General features: G+C 37.6%; 1 protein-coding gene across 3 annotated transcripts in view; it reads left to right on the plus strand.

The window, feature by feature from the left end:
* LOC145306759 (PH and SEC7 domain-containing protein-like) overlaps positions 1-15,768 on the plus strand; it is a 28,869-nt gene extending 13,101 nt beyond the window's left edge. The window contains exons 11-24 of one of the 3 annotated variants that reach the window (XR_013875197.1): positions 3,510-3,593; positions 4,556-4,648; positions 5,336-5,476; positions 6,708-6,800; positions 7,395-7,507; positions 9,363-9,465; positions 10,229-10,284; positions 11,823-11,882; positions 12,438-12,489; positions 12,785-12,876; positions 13,071-13,155; positions 13,547-13,690; positions 15,310-15,575; positions 15,723-15,768. Coding sequence is in view for 1 of the 3 variants with exons in the window: in XM_080149053.1 (XP_080005179.1) it covers positions 3,510-3,593; positions 4,556-4,648; positions 5,336-5,476; positions 6,708-6,800; positions 7,395-7,507; positions 9,363-9,465; positions 10,229-10,284; positions 11,823-11,882; positions 12,438-12,489; positions 12,785-12,876; positions 13,071-13,155; positions 13,547-13,690; positions 15,310-15,459 (1,266 nt within the window). In the remaining 2 variants the exon portion in view is untranslated. Of the gene's footprint in view, positions 1-3,509; positions 3,594-4,555; positions 4,649-5,335; positions 5,477-6,707; positions 6,801-7,394; positions 7,508-9,362; positions 9,466-10,228; positions 10,285-11,822; positions 11,883-12,437; positions 12,490-12,784; positions 12,877-13,070; positions 13,156-13,546; positions 13,691-15,309 lie in introns of all 3 variants that reach the window. The other 2 variants (XR_013875198.1, XM_080149053.1) reach the window with 2 other exon arrangements.
* Positions 15,769-16,064: the final 296 nt, after the last annotated feature.

Below are 16,064 nucleotides of genomic sequence, written 5' to 3' on the forward strand. Positions count from 1 at the left end.
CTCAATTTTACTACAAAAAATAGAAGCAGCCTATCAATATGGCAGCTGGGTAACGGCCGCAGCTCAGCTGGGAGTGGCCAATAGTAGAATGAGTAGGTTTAGCTTGTGACATGTCTAGGTGTAGGTTTTTAGGGGTGCTGAGCTCAAAAATACTGCCAAAAATAGTGGCCGCCCATCCATATGGCAGCTGGGTAACGGCCGCAGCTCACCTTTAAGCGGCCAAGAGTAGAATGAGTAGATAGGGCTTGTGACGTGTCTAGGGGTAGGTTTTTATGGGTGCTGAGCTCAATACTAATACGAAAAATAGAAGCAGCCCATCCATATGGCAGCTGGGTAACGGCCGCAGCTCACCTTAGAGCGGCCAAGAGTATGAAGAGTAGATAGGGCTTGTGACATTTTTATGGGAAGGCTTGTGACATGTCTATTGCCTAGGGGTAGGTTTCTATGGGCTTGTGACGTGTCTAGAGGTAGGTTTTTATGGGTGCTGAGCTTAATACTACTACCAAAAATAGAAGCTGCCCATCCATATGGCAGCTGGGTAACGGCCGCAGCTCACCTTAGAGCGGCCAGGAGTATGAAGAGCAGATAGGGTTTGTGACATGTTTAGGGGTAGGTTTTTATGGTTGCTTAAAAATGCTTAAAAATGCTACCAAAAATAGTAGCAGCCCATCCCTATGACAGCTGGGTAACAGCTGCAGCTCAGCTGGGAGCGGCACAGAGAAGAATCAGTAAATAGGGCTTGTGACGTGTCTAGGGGTAGGTTTTTAGGGGTGCTGAGCTCAAAAATACTACCAAAAATAGGGGCGGCCCATCCCTATGGCAGCTGGGTAACAGCTGCAGCTCAGCTGGGAGCGGCCAAGAGTAGAATCCGTAGATAGGGCTTTTGCCGTGTCTAGGGGTAGGTTTTTATGTTTGCTGAGCTCAATACTACTACAAAAATAGTGGCGACCAATCCACATGGCAGCTGGGTAACGGCTGCAGCTCAGCTGAGAGCGGCCAAGAGTAGAATGAGTAGATAGGGCTTGTGACGTGTCTAGGGGTAGGTTTTTAGGGGTGCTGAGCTCAAAAATACTACCAAAAATAGGGGCGGCCCATCCCTATGGCAGCTGGGTAACAGCTGCAGCTCAGCTGGGAGCGGCCAAGAGTAGAATCCGTAGATAGGGCTTTTGCCGTGTCTAGGGGTAGGTTTTTATGTTTGCTGAGCTCAATACTACTACAAAAATAGTGGCGACCAATCCACATGGCAGCTGGGTAACGGCTGCAGCTCAGCTGAGAGCGGCCAAGAGTAGAATGAGTAGATAGGGCTTGTGACGTGTCTAGGGGTAGGTTTTTAGGGGTGCTGAGCTCAAAAATACTAACAAAAATAGGGGCGGCCCATCCACATGGCAGCTGAGTAACAGCTACAACTCAGCTAGACACGTCACAAGCAAAATGTACTCATTATACTCTTGGCCGCTCCCAGCTGAGCTGTAGCTGTTACCCAGCTGCCATGTGGATTGGTCGCCACTTTTTTGGTAGCAGTTTTGAGCTCAGCAACCATAAAAACCTACCTCTAAACATGTCACAAGCCCTATCTACTTATTCTACTCTTGGCCACTCCAAGGTGAGTTGCGGCCGTTACCCAGCTGCCATATGGATGGGCGGCCACTATTTTCGGTAGTATTTTTGAGCTCAGCACCCATTAAATCTAATCCTAGACACCTCACAAGCCCTATGTACTCATTCTACTCTTGGCCGTTCCCAGCTGAGCTGTAGCTGTTACCCAGCTGCCATATGGATGGGCGGCCACTATTTTTGGTAGTATTTTTGAGCTCAGCACCCATAAAAACCTACCCCTAGACACGTCACAAGCCCCATTTACTCATTCTACTCTTAGCCGCTCCCAGCTGAGCAGCGGCCGTTACCCAGCTGCCATATGGATGAGCTGCCACTATTTTTTGTAGTATTATCGAGCTCAGCACCCATAAAAACTTACCCCTAGACATGTCACATGCCCTATCTACTCATCATACTCTTGGCGGCTCCCAGCCGTTTTCAGCCGGTTCTAGCCGTTTAGCAGCTGGCACTAGAAATTTTAAAAATGGTTATTGCTATCATTTAACATGAATTAAACCAAAAATATGTTTTAAAAAGTTGATTCCTACGTAATTAATGATGAATTTGCCCTGAAAATAGGCAAAAAACGGCTAAACGGCTGAGCCGCCAGCTGCCAGCCGTTACTTTTCCAACTTTTTGTTCGATTTAGGGAAAATAGACCTACCAAGGATTACTCATGCAAAATTTCTGATAAAAATTCGAATTCTAAGTGCTATTTATACATTGATTACGAGATGGTTGCATTAAAACCCCCCCCCCTTTAGTAAGCGAAGCAACTCTATTATATTAACCAAAATGTCCGTACGATATGAATCCATTTGAGCAGTTTTAAAAAGATATTTTTACTCAGATTATTTTAATTGATATATAGCTTTAACAGCTACGCCCCTAGAAGCCTCTAGGGGCACTTAAGTTGAGAGGGAGAGTCGAGTTTAAATTTTTGGTTCTATAACACAAAAAAAAGGGAAGATTTCCCCCAAAAATAAGTAAAAACCTTCCATGAAGCTTCACTATAAAGGAGAACCATATCGGTTCAGCGACTCCTTCGGTACAGACAAAAAAGCTTACTGCATACTTTATAAAATAGGATTTAAATACTTAATTTTAATAGTTCAAACATTTCTACAAACAATTTTTATCTACACAATGGGTAATTTTATTTCCAGTATGGCTTCGAAACCGATTTATATCCGCTGGATTAGAACCGGTTCTCACAGCCATACTGAAAAATTATGTTTAGCACCGTATTACACACAATTTTCCACGAATTTTAAATTAAAAATTATAAAATAAAAATAAAAATAAAACAGCCTCCCGGGCTAACAAAACTGTTTGTAATCTTAGAAATTTTTATTTTTAAACATTATACCTTGATGTAATAGTAATTAATATTCAAATAATCAGATGAATAGGACAATAACACATAAAAAATTATTGCTACAAAAGTTAAATTCCACATATGTGTTAATTGGACGTACAGACTTTTTGGTAACTTATATTATAGAGTTGCTACGCCTCCTAAATCGTACCTAACTGTTATGCAGACAATTATTTTGTTGGCGTAAAACTTTTTTAAATGTAACTGAAGGGAAGTGGGTAAGAAGTGGGGGGGGATAAGGGTAGAGGGATATTTTCACTTAGAATTATTTGTCTGAATCACATTCCTTTGTTATAGGAATCATCATACAAAGTTTGAAATCGACAGGACAATTCTAACATGACTAAATTAAAGAAAAGAGCTAACCGTAATGGACGGTCAGACAGACTGACCCTAATTATAGAAAAGCTTACGGACATTTTGGTAATGAAAGTAGAGCTGCTACGCTGAAGTCAAGCCAGGGATCTTAAGGGATAAGACAATGGACAAATAATTGATGTATACTCCAAATTATAATAAACAAAATTACCCTCAGGAAAGAGAGAAGGTGTTGATGTACTTCAGCCAAAGATATTTGGAGTGTAACCCTCATCTGCTGCAGACTACATTTAGATCTCAGGTACGGCTTAATATTTATCCACATATAAAAGTACTACTGGCTACGCTCTTAGAGGCCTATAGTGGCACCTTAAATGTTTGATTTTAAAAAAAATAATATCTAATAGGTAAACTACTTAGCTATGTTTCTTTCAAGTCTCTACGTAAAAAAAATTCGTTTTTTTTGTGATTTCTCTTGGGAGGGTGGTGGTACCCTCCGCCAAAATAGTTAAAAACCTTATTGGGACCCATGAGAAGTTAACCTTTAAAGGAGAACCTGATCGGTTCAGCGGTTAGCGAGATCCTTCGGTACAGACAGACAAATACACATTCTGTTACTTTATTATATGGATAAAAAGGTACAGGATGTCTGTCTGTCTGTTTGTTTGTACCGAAGGATCTCTAACCGCTAAACCGATCGGGTTCTCCTTAACAGGGTAGCTTCTCATAGGTCCCGGGCAGGTTTATAACTATTTTTGGGGAGAGTACCACCACCCTCCCAAGTAAAGTCACAAAAAAAATTTCGTAGAACGCAACGTAGACATGAAATAGAAAAAATAAACATTTGCAGTGACCCATAGGCCTCTAGGGGCGTAGCCACTAGTCCTTATATAAAAGTAACAGGATGTATGTCTGTCTGTGTGTACCGATATTGCTAACCGCTGGTAGATTAAAACTAATACTTGTAAGGTTTGAACAGTTCTAGTTTGACTTTGGACCCAACCAATCAAATTTAAATAAAAGTATTTAAAGTTTTTAAGCCAATAGATAAGATAACATAAGATAACTAGTCCCCAAAGTCTTCAAATAACGTTTTCTAATTTGCATGCTTAACAACCTTAAATTTATTGGCCATTGTCTTATCTCTGTAGATACCTTAGTTTTATTTATCGCTTCGTATTATAGACAGCTTTCCGTGGATATTAAATCGCGGATAGTATTATAAAGAACCGGTTCTAATCCAGCGGATATTAATCTGTTTAGGACAGCCTGCACACCCTGACCTGTGCCGTGGTGCTACTCAACACAGACCTACACAATCTTCACAATGTACAAATGAAAAAAATGAGCCCCAAGGTTTGATTTTAAAATAATAGCCAAAAACCTGCTTAAAAGCAGTCCGACCGCCATGGATGTTTTATACTTTGCTACTGATAAAATCAATTTTACTCTATTATTTCTTGGCTCCTATAAAAGATAGAGGGCTGAAACTTCTTGTCAACATTCCCATAATTATGGAGCATAATTAAGTATAAAACATCCATTGTGGTCGAACTGTGTTTTTGGCTATTTTAATTTTTCTCTTAATCTTTAGTGTTTTTTGTACGATTTTCATAATTTTGTAGACAAGGGTATAAAAACTTAAATTCTTGTTGTTCTTAAGGATTTTTGTGATTTTTTTCTTTTAATTTTAACAAATTCCCTTTAAATCTCCTTGTGAAGAAACGGCGGCGGAACCGCCGCTCTCGCAGAAAACCCAAAATTAGACGTGACAATTTTAAATAATCTGTGATAGACTTATTTCTTTTCTTCATAAGCCTATTGGTCAGTTTGTTTTATCCTGCTACAAGTCTCATTTTATTATAGTACATGCATATTTGGTTCAACATCCAAGTAATAACAAATCCATTTTATTGACCTTGTCGAAAATTCATATTATAATATACAAGGACATTGCAGAGAAACTCTTTTTTTCTATGATTTAACCAGTTAAAACCGGACTTTTCAATTATCCGCGGACTTTCACGGATTTTTATTTTTTAGGACTTTGCGGAGAACCTGACGGGGCTGAACGAGGGGGAGAATTTTGACCCTGGCCTCGTGTTCTCCCTGTACACAAGCATCAGAAATAATCCTCTGGATTGTGGGGGCGGGGGCACTATGGGCCAAGACAATGATAACGAGGTTTGGTGATTATTCTATCTTTATCTATCTATCTATCTGTCTGTCTGTCTGTCTGTCTCTGTGTCTGTCTATGTGTCTGTCTGTCTGTGTGTCTGTCTGTCTGTGTCTGTCTGTCTGTCTGTGTGTCTGTCCGGTTCTCATCTAAGGAAAAAACTATGTCTAGCATCGTATTATATCCAGTTTTCTATGGATATAAAAATGTACAAATATAAGATTATACCAGTTCAATTGTTTTAGTACGGCCTTCGGCATCTCAGGGCAAAAAAACTGGCTTTAATCTTAAAATTGTACATTTTATATCCGCGGAAACCTGTTTATAATACTGCAAGAAATAACTATCATTAGTGAAATGTCAGTCTGTCCGTTCGTCTGTATGTCCATCTGAAACGTTTTTTTTGGGGAAACGTGATTTTCTCGGCTTCTTTTCAAGATAGACAACTGAAATTTTCAGAGATTAAATTAATTCACATTCTTCATATTTTCAATTTCAATTTATTAATGAATTGGGGTGCTAGATCGATTCCTATATTTTTAAGTTTTGGATGGCAATCCGCCGAATTTTTGCAAAAACCTGCCAAAAATAAGCGGGTTGCGAATTGTTTTTTTTCCGGATATGTGTTGTAGCAATAGTTTTAGAATCTTACTGCGGCCATTTTCTAACCCTTACTCAACAAATTTGGCGGATTTTAGATTCAGATTGCCATCCCTAATGTACAAATTGTGTATATTTATCCCTATCATGTAATAGCGAAGCTACTCTATAATTTACTTTGTCCGTCTTTCTGTTCGTCAATACTACGTATTAAAAAGATTCCCTAGGTTCATCAATGGTTTACTTTGTCCGTCTGTCTGTAAGTCATGTGATTAAGTATCTATTTGTCTATGCATGACTTGTGTGCCTTGGAACATATCCTTAGCTGGATCTTTAAATCACCATTAAAATGATTTAAAGATCCAGCTCTTGTCATACATGTCATCCTTTTTTATTTCATGTAATCAATTTCTTTAATACTTCCTAACAAAGGATGTAAAGTTAAAAGGTTGGTTGTCTGTTGGATGTTAATTAACCTAATATCCTATAGTATTGATGTGCTGGATAGACTCCTAGATTCCATTTTTAAGTTTTAATGACTTTTTCAATCATTTCCATGTGGGGAAATTTTACTTTAGAATTGTTTGTCAGAATATCATTTCCTTTTCTCTGAATGAATCTATTTAAAATTGATTTTAGGACTCTGGTTATGATAATCTGGGTGGCATGGACAACAGTTTAGAGGATAATTCACAGGATAACCAGTCTTCTAGGGTATCTGCCACCAGTCAGGTTAGCCTTATGATAAAGTAACTAGATGTTTGTCTGTCAAATTATATATTAGGTGCCAAATATAGAATAGTTATTTCTCGCATCGTATTATAAACAGCTTTCCGCGGACATAAAAATTTACAGCTTTAAGATTAAAACCAATTTTTTTCAGCCCCGAGATGCCGAAAGCACTGGGTAAAAAACTCATACTACTAAAGGAATCACCATGCAAAGTTAGAACAATTCTAACCTGTTTAAATTAACGAAAAGAGCTAACTGTCTGTGGCACACGTACAAACGGACGGACCGATCCTAATTGTAGAAAAGCTTTGCTTTTAAAGATCCATTCCCTTGTACTAGTAATGTCTTGATGTACCTCCCCAATTATGATACACAAAATAACCCCTTCTGTAGATATAAAATGGTGGTTAAAAATTTTGAATAGGTACTCAACTTAATGAATCAACCAATCAAAATTCAATTAAAATCCTCAAAGGTGTTAAGCAAACCAATATGAAAACGTTCTTATAAAACTTTGGGGACTAGTGGAATAAACAGTCCATTGTCCCCTCTCTCTCTCTCTACACCATTTATGATAACAAGTCTTGTTCCTAGGTGAACACAGCCAACAGTGTATCTCTGTCTGGCCAACAGGCCGGAGGAATCAATCCGTTCCTCGCCCTTCCAGACGCCAATGGAGTCGAGTACAAGAGAGGATATATTGTCAGGTAATGCAGCAACAACACATTTTCCCGTCAAAACATGAAAATTTTCCCGCCAAAACATAAAATTTTCCCGCCAAAACATGAAATTTTCTTGCCAAAACATGAAATTTTTTCCGCCCAAAAATTAAAATTTCCCGCCAAAACATAAAATATTCCAAACCCCCAAAAAAATAATTTTCCCGCCTAAATACAAAATTTCCCGGCAAAACATGAAATTTTCGCGCCAAAATTCTTACAGTGGCACACAATGTTCTAATAACCGTTGAGTTTAAAATTAATACCTACGCCACTGACCTAGACTCAAAGATATTACGGGATAAGACAATGGATGGATAATTTTTATATACAGCGCCAATGATTATCATCTAAATAATCACCTTTTTATAGATTTGGAAAATGTGAAATTACGGTATCAACCAATTAATCAAAATTCAAGACCTAAAAGTTTTTTTTTAGACCAACGGTGTTAAGGATCGGTTCTAATCCCGCGGATATGATATCAATGGAAAACACACCAAAGTGCCTTTTTTAAATGTGTACACTTTGCAAAATTCAAACTGCGCAGCTTGTGTTAATAGTAGAATAATGTTATGCATACCGTTAGAATCATCATTAGCTATAGTTTTGTAAATATAAGAACCATTCTTGTGATACGTATGGTATAGGAGTCACGTGGTAAAATGTTCCAACTGACTTAAAAACTTGTCAAACTTTCTCACATTTTTCAGCTCTTAAAACTCTTAAAACGGTATGCATAACATTTTTCTACTATTGACAAGTTTAAAAATGTACACATTTTTGCAAACACTTGAAATTGGTCATGTTTTAAAAAGGTACTTGGTGCAACATTTTCCTAGCATTAATATCTGCTGGATTAGAACCGGTTCTTGGTAGTACTGTCCGGATTATATCCGCGGCTATAATCCTTATACTGAAGTAACAGGATGTGTGTCTGTTTGTATGTGTGTTTGTGTGTCTGTTTGTTTGTACCGTAGGATTTCGCTAACTGATCGGGTTCTCCTTAACAGGGTAGCTTCTCATAGGTCCAGGGAAGGTTTATAACTATTTTGGGGGAGGGTACCACCACCCTCCCAAGAGAAATCGCCCATAGAAAAAAATCTTCCTCCCAAAAAAATTTAATTTTTCTAAACTAAAATATAGAAAAAAATCTCCCTCCCTAAAAAATTTAATTTTTCTAAACTAAAATTAAAAATAATATGGGGGGGGGGGGGCGTAGCCGCTAGTATTATATAATACGGAGCGATAAATAATTATTAAACTCTAAAGAGATAAGACAATGGTTACAAGGAGAAAGTATACATTTGACTGCAAATTAAAATAATTTTATCATACATTATCTAATTCACTAGCGACTGCGCCCCTAGTATCTAGGGTCGCTATAATGGGAGGTATATAAAAGGGCAGAAAAATAGCCTAAAACCGTACCCAGAATTTTTATAACAATAAAATAGCCTAAAACCATCCCTGGACCCATAAGAAGCTTCACTGTAAAGGAGGACCAAATCGGTTCAGTGGTTAGCGCGATCCTACTATACATACAAAAAGTGCTTACTACTTTATCTAATAGGATTGGCTAAAAAACTTTGGGTATTATTTTCATTAGTTAGTAAAATGTTTAATTTTGTTAATATTTAGAAAATGTTGCTACGATGCCAATGGGGTAAGTTTGTGTATCATTATTGGGGATGATTGTATATTAATCTAGAGTCCATTGTCTTATCCCTTAAGATCCCTGAGTTTTATATCGCTGAGTATTATAGACAGCTTTCCGCGTATATAATGCGGATAGTATTACTAACCAAACCGGTTCTAATCCAGCGGATATTAATCTGTTTAGAAAATGTTGCTACGATGCCAATGGAAAGCGGACGAAGCTGGGTAAGCGAGGTTGGAGGATGTTCTATGTTACTCTCAGGGACCTGGTCCTCTTCTGCTTTAAGGTAAACTTTGGGTACGCTAGTGTACTTTGGTGTACTTTAGTGTACTTTGGTGTACTTTAGTGTACTTTGGTGTACTTTAGTGTACTTTGAGGTACTTTAGTGTACTTTGGTGTACTTTAGTGTACTTTAGTAAACTTTGGTGTAATTTGGTGTACTTTGGTGTACTTTAGTGTACTTTGGGTACTCTAGTGTACTTTGGGTACTCTAGTGTACTTTGGTGTACTGTAACTTTAGTGTACTTTGAAAAATAATGTACAGCATCGTATTACAGACAATTTTCAACAAATATTGAAATAAAAATCATAAAATCGACCTTTTGGTGGTAAAAACACCTGGTTTTATTCTTCTAAAAGCTATCTGTAAAATGATATTAGTTCTTTAACGCATCGTATTAAAAACAGCTTTCCGTGGATATAAAATGTACAATTATAAGATTAAAACCAGTTATCTGTAATACGATCTTATGATTATACATTTTTTAATTTATATATAAATTCGTAGAAAACTGGATATAATACGATGTTAGACATAAAATTTTCCAGAATGGCTGAGAACCGGTTCCAATCCAACGGATATTAATCGGTTTCGAAGCGATACGAGAAATAACTGCTATCTTATATTTTGTAGTATGAGAAGGCTTAAGAGTTTTATAGTTATTTATCGCTCCGTATTATAGACAATTTTCCGCGAATATAATGCGGATAGTATTACCAAGAACCGGTGCTAATCCACCGGATATTAATCGGTCATCTTATATTTGTAGGATGAGAAGGCTTGTGAACAGCCCGGAGCATTTTCTAATCCCCAGGTTGCGCTCAGGTAACCTTATTTTTTTAGCGCTGCTAATAATTTAGGGGGGACAATGGGCTGTTTATTACACTAGTCTTCAATTAAGTTTTATAATAACGTTTTCTTAACAACTTTGGTGGCTTTCGTGAATTTTGACTGGTTGATTCATTAAGTTGAGTGTTCAAACGTTTCAACCACTAATTGTAATCTACAGAAAGGGTGATTTGGTGTTTTATTTTTTATGTACATCAATTTATCGACCAATGTCTTATCTCTTTAGATCCCCGATGTATTGTATAGGCAATTATTTACTACAAAATTTACAGTCCAATGTCCCATCCCTTCCTGTCTCCATGGGTTTGTGGCTCTCTCATTCCTATATTTATAAACTAGCAGCTACGCCCCTAGAGGCCTCTAGTGGCACTTTAAATGTTTTTGTTTGTTAAACGTACGATTCCTTTTTTATGTTTCTTTGAAGTCTCCCATATATTAAAAAAATTTGATTTTTATTGTCATTTCTCTTGGGAGGGTGGTGGTACCCTCCCCCAAAATAGTTATAAACCTTCCTGGGACCCATGAGAATCTACCCTGTTAAGGCGAACCCAATCGGTTCAGCGGTTAGCGAGATCCTTCAGTACAGACACACTGACAAACAAACATCCTGTTACTTTAGTATAAGGATTAGCGGCTATGCCCCTAGAGCGAGGGTGGAGGATCCCTCCCCAAAAATAGTTAGAAACCTGCCCAGAACCTATAAGTAACTTAACTGAAAAGGAGACCAATATTATATATGTTCAACGGTTACTTGGGTTAGGAGTATATCATCCCTATATGTATATACTAGCAGCTACGCCCCTAGAGGCAAACAATTTGATGAGGGGAAGCCGACTACCCCCCATTTTTATTTTATGTTAAAAAAATAATATGGGGGTATTGTTAATTGGGAGGATCGAGATACCCACCCCCATAATATCTATAAAACTTCCCAGGGTCTATGAGAAACTATACTGTAAAGGAGAACTTTATCGGTTCAGGGAGTAGCAATATCACACAGACAGACGCACTTCCTTTTACTTTTATATAAAAACTAGAGGTCTCTAGGGGCACTTGAGGAGGTGGGTTGTTGAATTCGACCCCCCCCCCCACCCTTCTTTTTAGTTTCAAAAAGAAAAAGTAAAAGGAATTTTAGAAAGGTTCATATTTTTTCAAATAGTTATAAACATAAACCTTCTCAGGACCTATGAGAAGCTACATTGTATAGGAGAACCATTTTGGTTCAGCGATTAGTAATATCTTTAGGTACACACAAAGTACCTACAAATCAGAGAGGGAGAGGACATTGGGCTGTTTATTACACTAGTTCCCCAAAGTTTTCTAGTAGCGCTTTCATACTTGTTGACTTAATAACTTTGGGGACTTTTATTAAATTTTGATCAGTTGGCTCCAAATGTTTTAACCACATATTATAACCTAAATAAGGGACAATTTTGTGTATCATCATTGGGGATGTCTTATCAACTTTAGTTCCCTGTATACAGACAGACATCCGGTTACTTTTGATTGTTTAGGTTGCACTCGGCCCTAGCGCACAAAGCTGTTGATTATCAGAAGAGAAAACATGTGTTCAGGTACGACAAAGACGACATTATACTTTTCATAATTTTACTCGGCAATCGCACATCAATTGTACACAGGTTTGCAATCAGCTGATTTTTGTTTACATTTACAATTGTTAATTGTCATCTGACTTTTGATGTTATCATTGTTATAATAATGTAAAAGAATCTCTGTCTGTCTGTACCGAAGGATCTCGCTATATCCCCCCAAAAAATACAACAAGCGCCGCTTAGCAGATATTATTTTGTAACAGCTGATCTATAATATAGACCTACAGACCTCAATACTTAAGCACTTGAGGGGAGAGGGAAAGAGTTAAGTCAACACATCACTTTCCATTGTAGTTTTTAGAAATATTTTTTTTTGGGGGGGGGAATTTTTTTTGTCTAGGGGCGACTTATTCTATTAGGGGGTAATGACCCTCCCAAACCTACCCTCCTTCATAATTCTTCAATGTACGGTGAACCTTTTCTGTCCAGCGGTTAGCAAAAACTTTAGGTATAGACATACAGTCAGTAAGATATCATGTTACTTTTATATAAGTTTTGTATGACATGATTGTTCAGGTTGATCCTAGCTGACAGAGCACAATTTTTATTCAGAACTACAAGTGAAGAGGTAACAAGCCTTTTTCCCACGCTTTATATTATTTTCCCACGCTTAGTATTATTTTCTCACGCTTAGTATTATTTTCCCATGCTTAGTATTATTTTCCCATGCTTAGTATTATTTTCCCAATGAAATCAAGTACAGCAGCGTATTACAGACAATTTCCCACAAATATTCAAATAAAGATCCTAAAATAACACCAGTTTTGTCATCGTCTCCTTGGGCTAACAATACTTGTTTTAACCTTAGAATTTTTCATTTCAATATCCGCGGAAAGCTGTTTATAACACGATACGATATTAAGGAGCTGGACGCGTGGGTGACAGTGCTGAACACAGTCACGGCCAGGTACAGCTGTCCACCCCTGCCAGCAGGCTGTTCTAGTAACACAGCAAGGTACCTACACTTTCTATTTATCAAATTCAACAATTTTTCGTGCATTGCTAATTATGGATGTTGTCATCCTTGTTTGTAAATTTTAAACTAGTATGTTCATAGAAAGCAATGTCATATGTAGACAGATCCCGCGGCTAGGGGCCGAGCACCGCGGCAAGAGATATAGTTTCTAACTTAATATTTTATTGCTTTAGGTTCCAGAGACCCTTGTATCCTAGCAGTTGTTCTCAGCTTAATATTGATCAGCAAATTCAACAACATCAAGCTCAACTTCAACAGGTATTGTTTGTTTGTCTGCCTGTCTGTCTATCTGTCTGTTTCTCTGTCTGTCTGTTTGTCAGTCTGTATGTCTGTCTGTTTCTCTGTTTGTCAGTCTGTATGTCTGTCTGTTTCTCTGTTTGTCAAAACTCTGGGTATATTTCTTGAATTTTTATTTGCTGGGTTCAAAATAGCAAGTTTTGGCGGGAAAATGTAAAGTTTGGTGGAAAATATCAAGTTTTGGCGGGAAAATGTCAAGTTTTGGCAGAAAAAATGTCAAGTTTCAGCGGGAAAATTTCAAGTTTTGGCAGAAAAAATTTGGTGGGAAAATGTCAAATTTTGACGGGAAAATGTCAAGTTTTGGTGGGAAAATATCAAGTTTTGTCGGGAAAATGATGAAATGATTATGTAGGTACATGACCAGTTGGACGAGTTGACAACAGCTGACACAGAATCCACACAACTGCAACAACAGCAAGATGGATCCAAACAACAACAACAACAGCAGAGCATCAACTCCACCAGTTCCTCAGCTTACCAACAAGAATTGGTTAAGGTATACATTTTTTGCCCTAGTCATAGACAGACAGATAGATAGACAGATAGACAGACAGATAGACAGACAGATAGACAGACAGATAGACAGACAGATAGACAGACAGACAGATAGATAGACAGCAGATAGATAGACAGCAGATAGATAGACATACAAACATATAGACAGACATAGAGATAGACATACATACAGATAGACAGACATAGAGATGGACAGACATAGAGATAGACAGACATACAGATAGACATACATACAGATAGACAGACAGATAGATGGACATAGAGATGGAGAGACATACAGATAGACAGACATAGAGATAGACAAACATACAGATAGACAGACATAGAGATAGACATACATACAGATAGACAGACATAGAGATAGACATACATACAGAAAGATAGACATATAGATAGACATACATACAGATATACAGACATAGAGATAGACAGACATAGAGATGGACAGACATAGAGATAGACAGACATAGAGATAGACATACATACAGATAGACAGACAGCAGATAGATAGACATACAAACATATAGACAGACATACTTATAGACATACAGACAGATAGACAGACAGATAGATAGACATACATACAGATAGACATACAGACAGATAGACATACATACAGATAGACAGACATAGAGACATGACAGACACACAGACTGAAAGAGAGAGACATGACAGACACACAGATTAGTAGATAAACATAAAAACGAGAAGACAGACAGACTGACTGATAAGACTAAAGATGTACACACAGAAAGAAACAACAAGACAGACAGACAGACAAACAGCTTATCAACAAGAATTGGTCAAGGTAGATATTTTTTGCCCTAGTCATAGACAGACACTTTGACAGACAAATAGATAGACAGACAGACTGACAGAGAGAGACAAGACAGACACATAGATAAGTAGAGAGAGAAACTTACAAACAGACAAGACAGACAGACACACAGAAAAAAACAATAAGACAGACATACAAACAAAAAGACAAACAGATAGACAGACATGTTGATAGACAGACGGAGAGAAAGACAGACTGGTAGATATCTAGATACTTAGATAGATTGATATAAAAACAGACAGACAGATAGATAGATTGATATAGAGACAGACAGACAGACAAAATGAAAGAAAAACAGAGTTAGCTCAAATTCATGGCTTTTGCTACAAGCAATAATTTGATAGATCACATAGAGCATAATCTTACATTTATACAGTTCACTAAATTCAAGCTTAAATGCATTTCGTGCAACTACCCCTTATCTTATTGGACATTGGGGACTGCAAATAATTGTGGTACCCAAAGTATCATAATAGCATTTCATTGGACATTGGGGACTGTAAATAACTGTGGTACCCAAAGTATTAAAAGCGAAGCTTTTCTATAATATAGTATACATATAAGTATGTCCATAAACATTATTCTGTATCAAGCAGTTTTTCAACAATTTTACTTACAATTTTGCTTCGACTCTTATACATTTATATTCTGATTATTCAGTTCTGACACTATACAAGTGTTAATGTCCGTTTGTCCTACCGTTTCAGTGCTTCGCTTTTATGGATGTTGTCATCCTTGTTATAACAGCATCTTACTTTTAGTTTTTACTGAGTGAGAAGGAGAGGTACAAAGTGTATATTCTCAGCTTACAAAATCTTCAGAGTACACCTACACCTACACCCAACAACCAAGAATTGTTACAGGAATCACCAGCAGCTGCTGACTCAGGGGGCGGAGGGGGCGGGGACTGATACAAGCTCCACCCCCAATCCTCCAAGTTAGGGGGGGAAGGGGGTGCCACCCCCCACCCACCAGTTATTGAAAAGTTTGTCTAGAACTTGGTGATTTATAAATTATATATTTAATTGTCTGTCTGTCTGTCTGTCTGTCTGAAGTGTAAGATCTCTGTAACCACTGAACTGATTGGGCTCTACTCTTCTGGGAATATACTTACTGGTCCTGTGATGGGTTTAAGCTATTTTCTTGGGTTGTAGCTGCTAGTATATTATTATAGTAAGAACAAAAGACTAAGAACCAAATATGATTTCATCCATAAAATTATATCAGGTCTTTGCAGCCGTGCCTCAGACGCGCATAAGCCTCAAATTTAAACCCGCTTGTGTGCAAAAAATAAAATTCTTTAAAAATTATGATTTCACTAAGGCTAAAGCATGTCTGTCGAGCCCTGAGGTGAATTCTTTAAAAGATATTGGGGTAGCTGCATTGTTGCCTCACCATAATTGTTTTTGTGAAAAATCCTCCAAAACCACATAAAAAATTTTATTTAATTTTTGTAGATTTTGTGATTTTGGAGGATTTTTTTTCACAAAAACAATTTTGGTGAGAACCCCAATTT

Source organism: Acartia tonsa, chromosome 15, assembly GCF_053477335.1.
Source record: "Acartia tonsa isolate MP-2025a chromosome 15, ASM5347733v1, whole genome shotgun sequence".
Classification (NCBI taxonomy): domain Eukaryota; kingdom Metazoa; phylum Arthropoda; class Copepoda; order Calanoida; family Acartiidae; genus Acartia; species Acartia tonsa.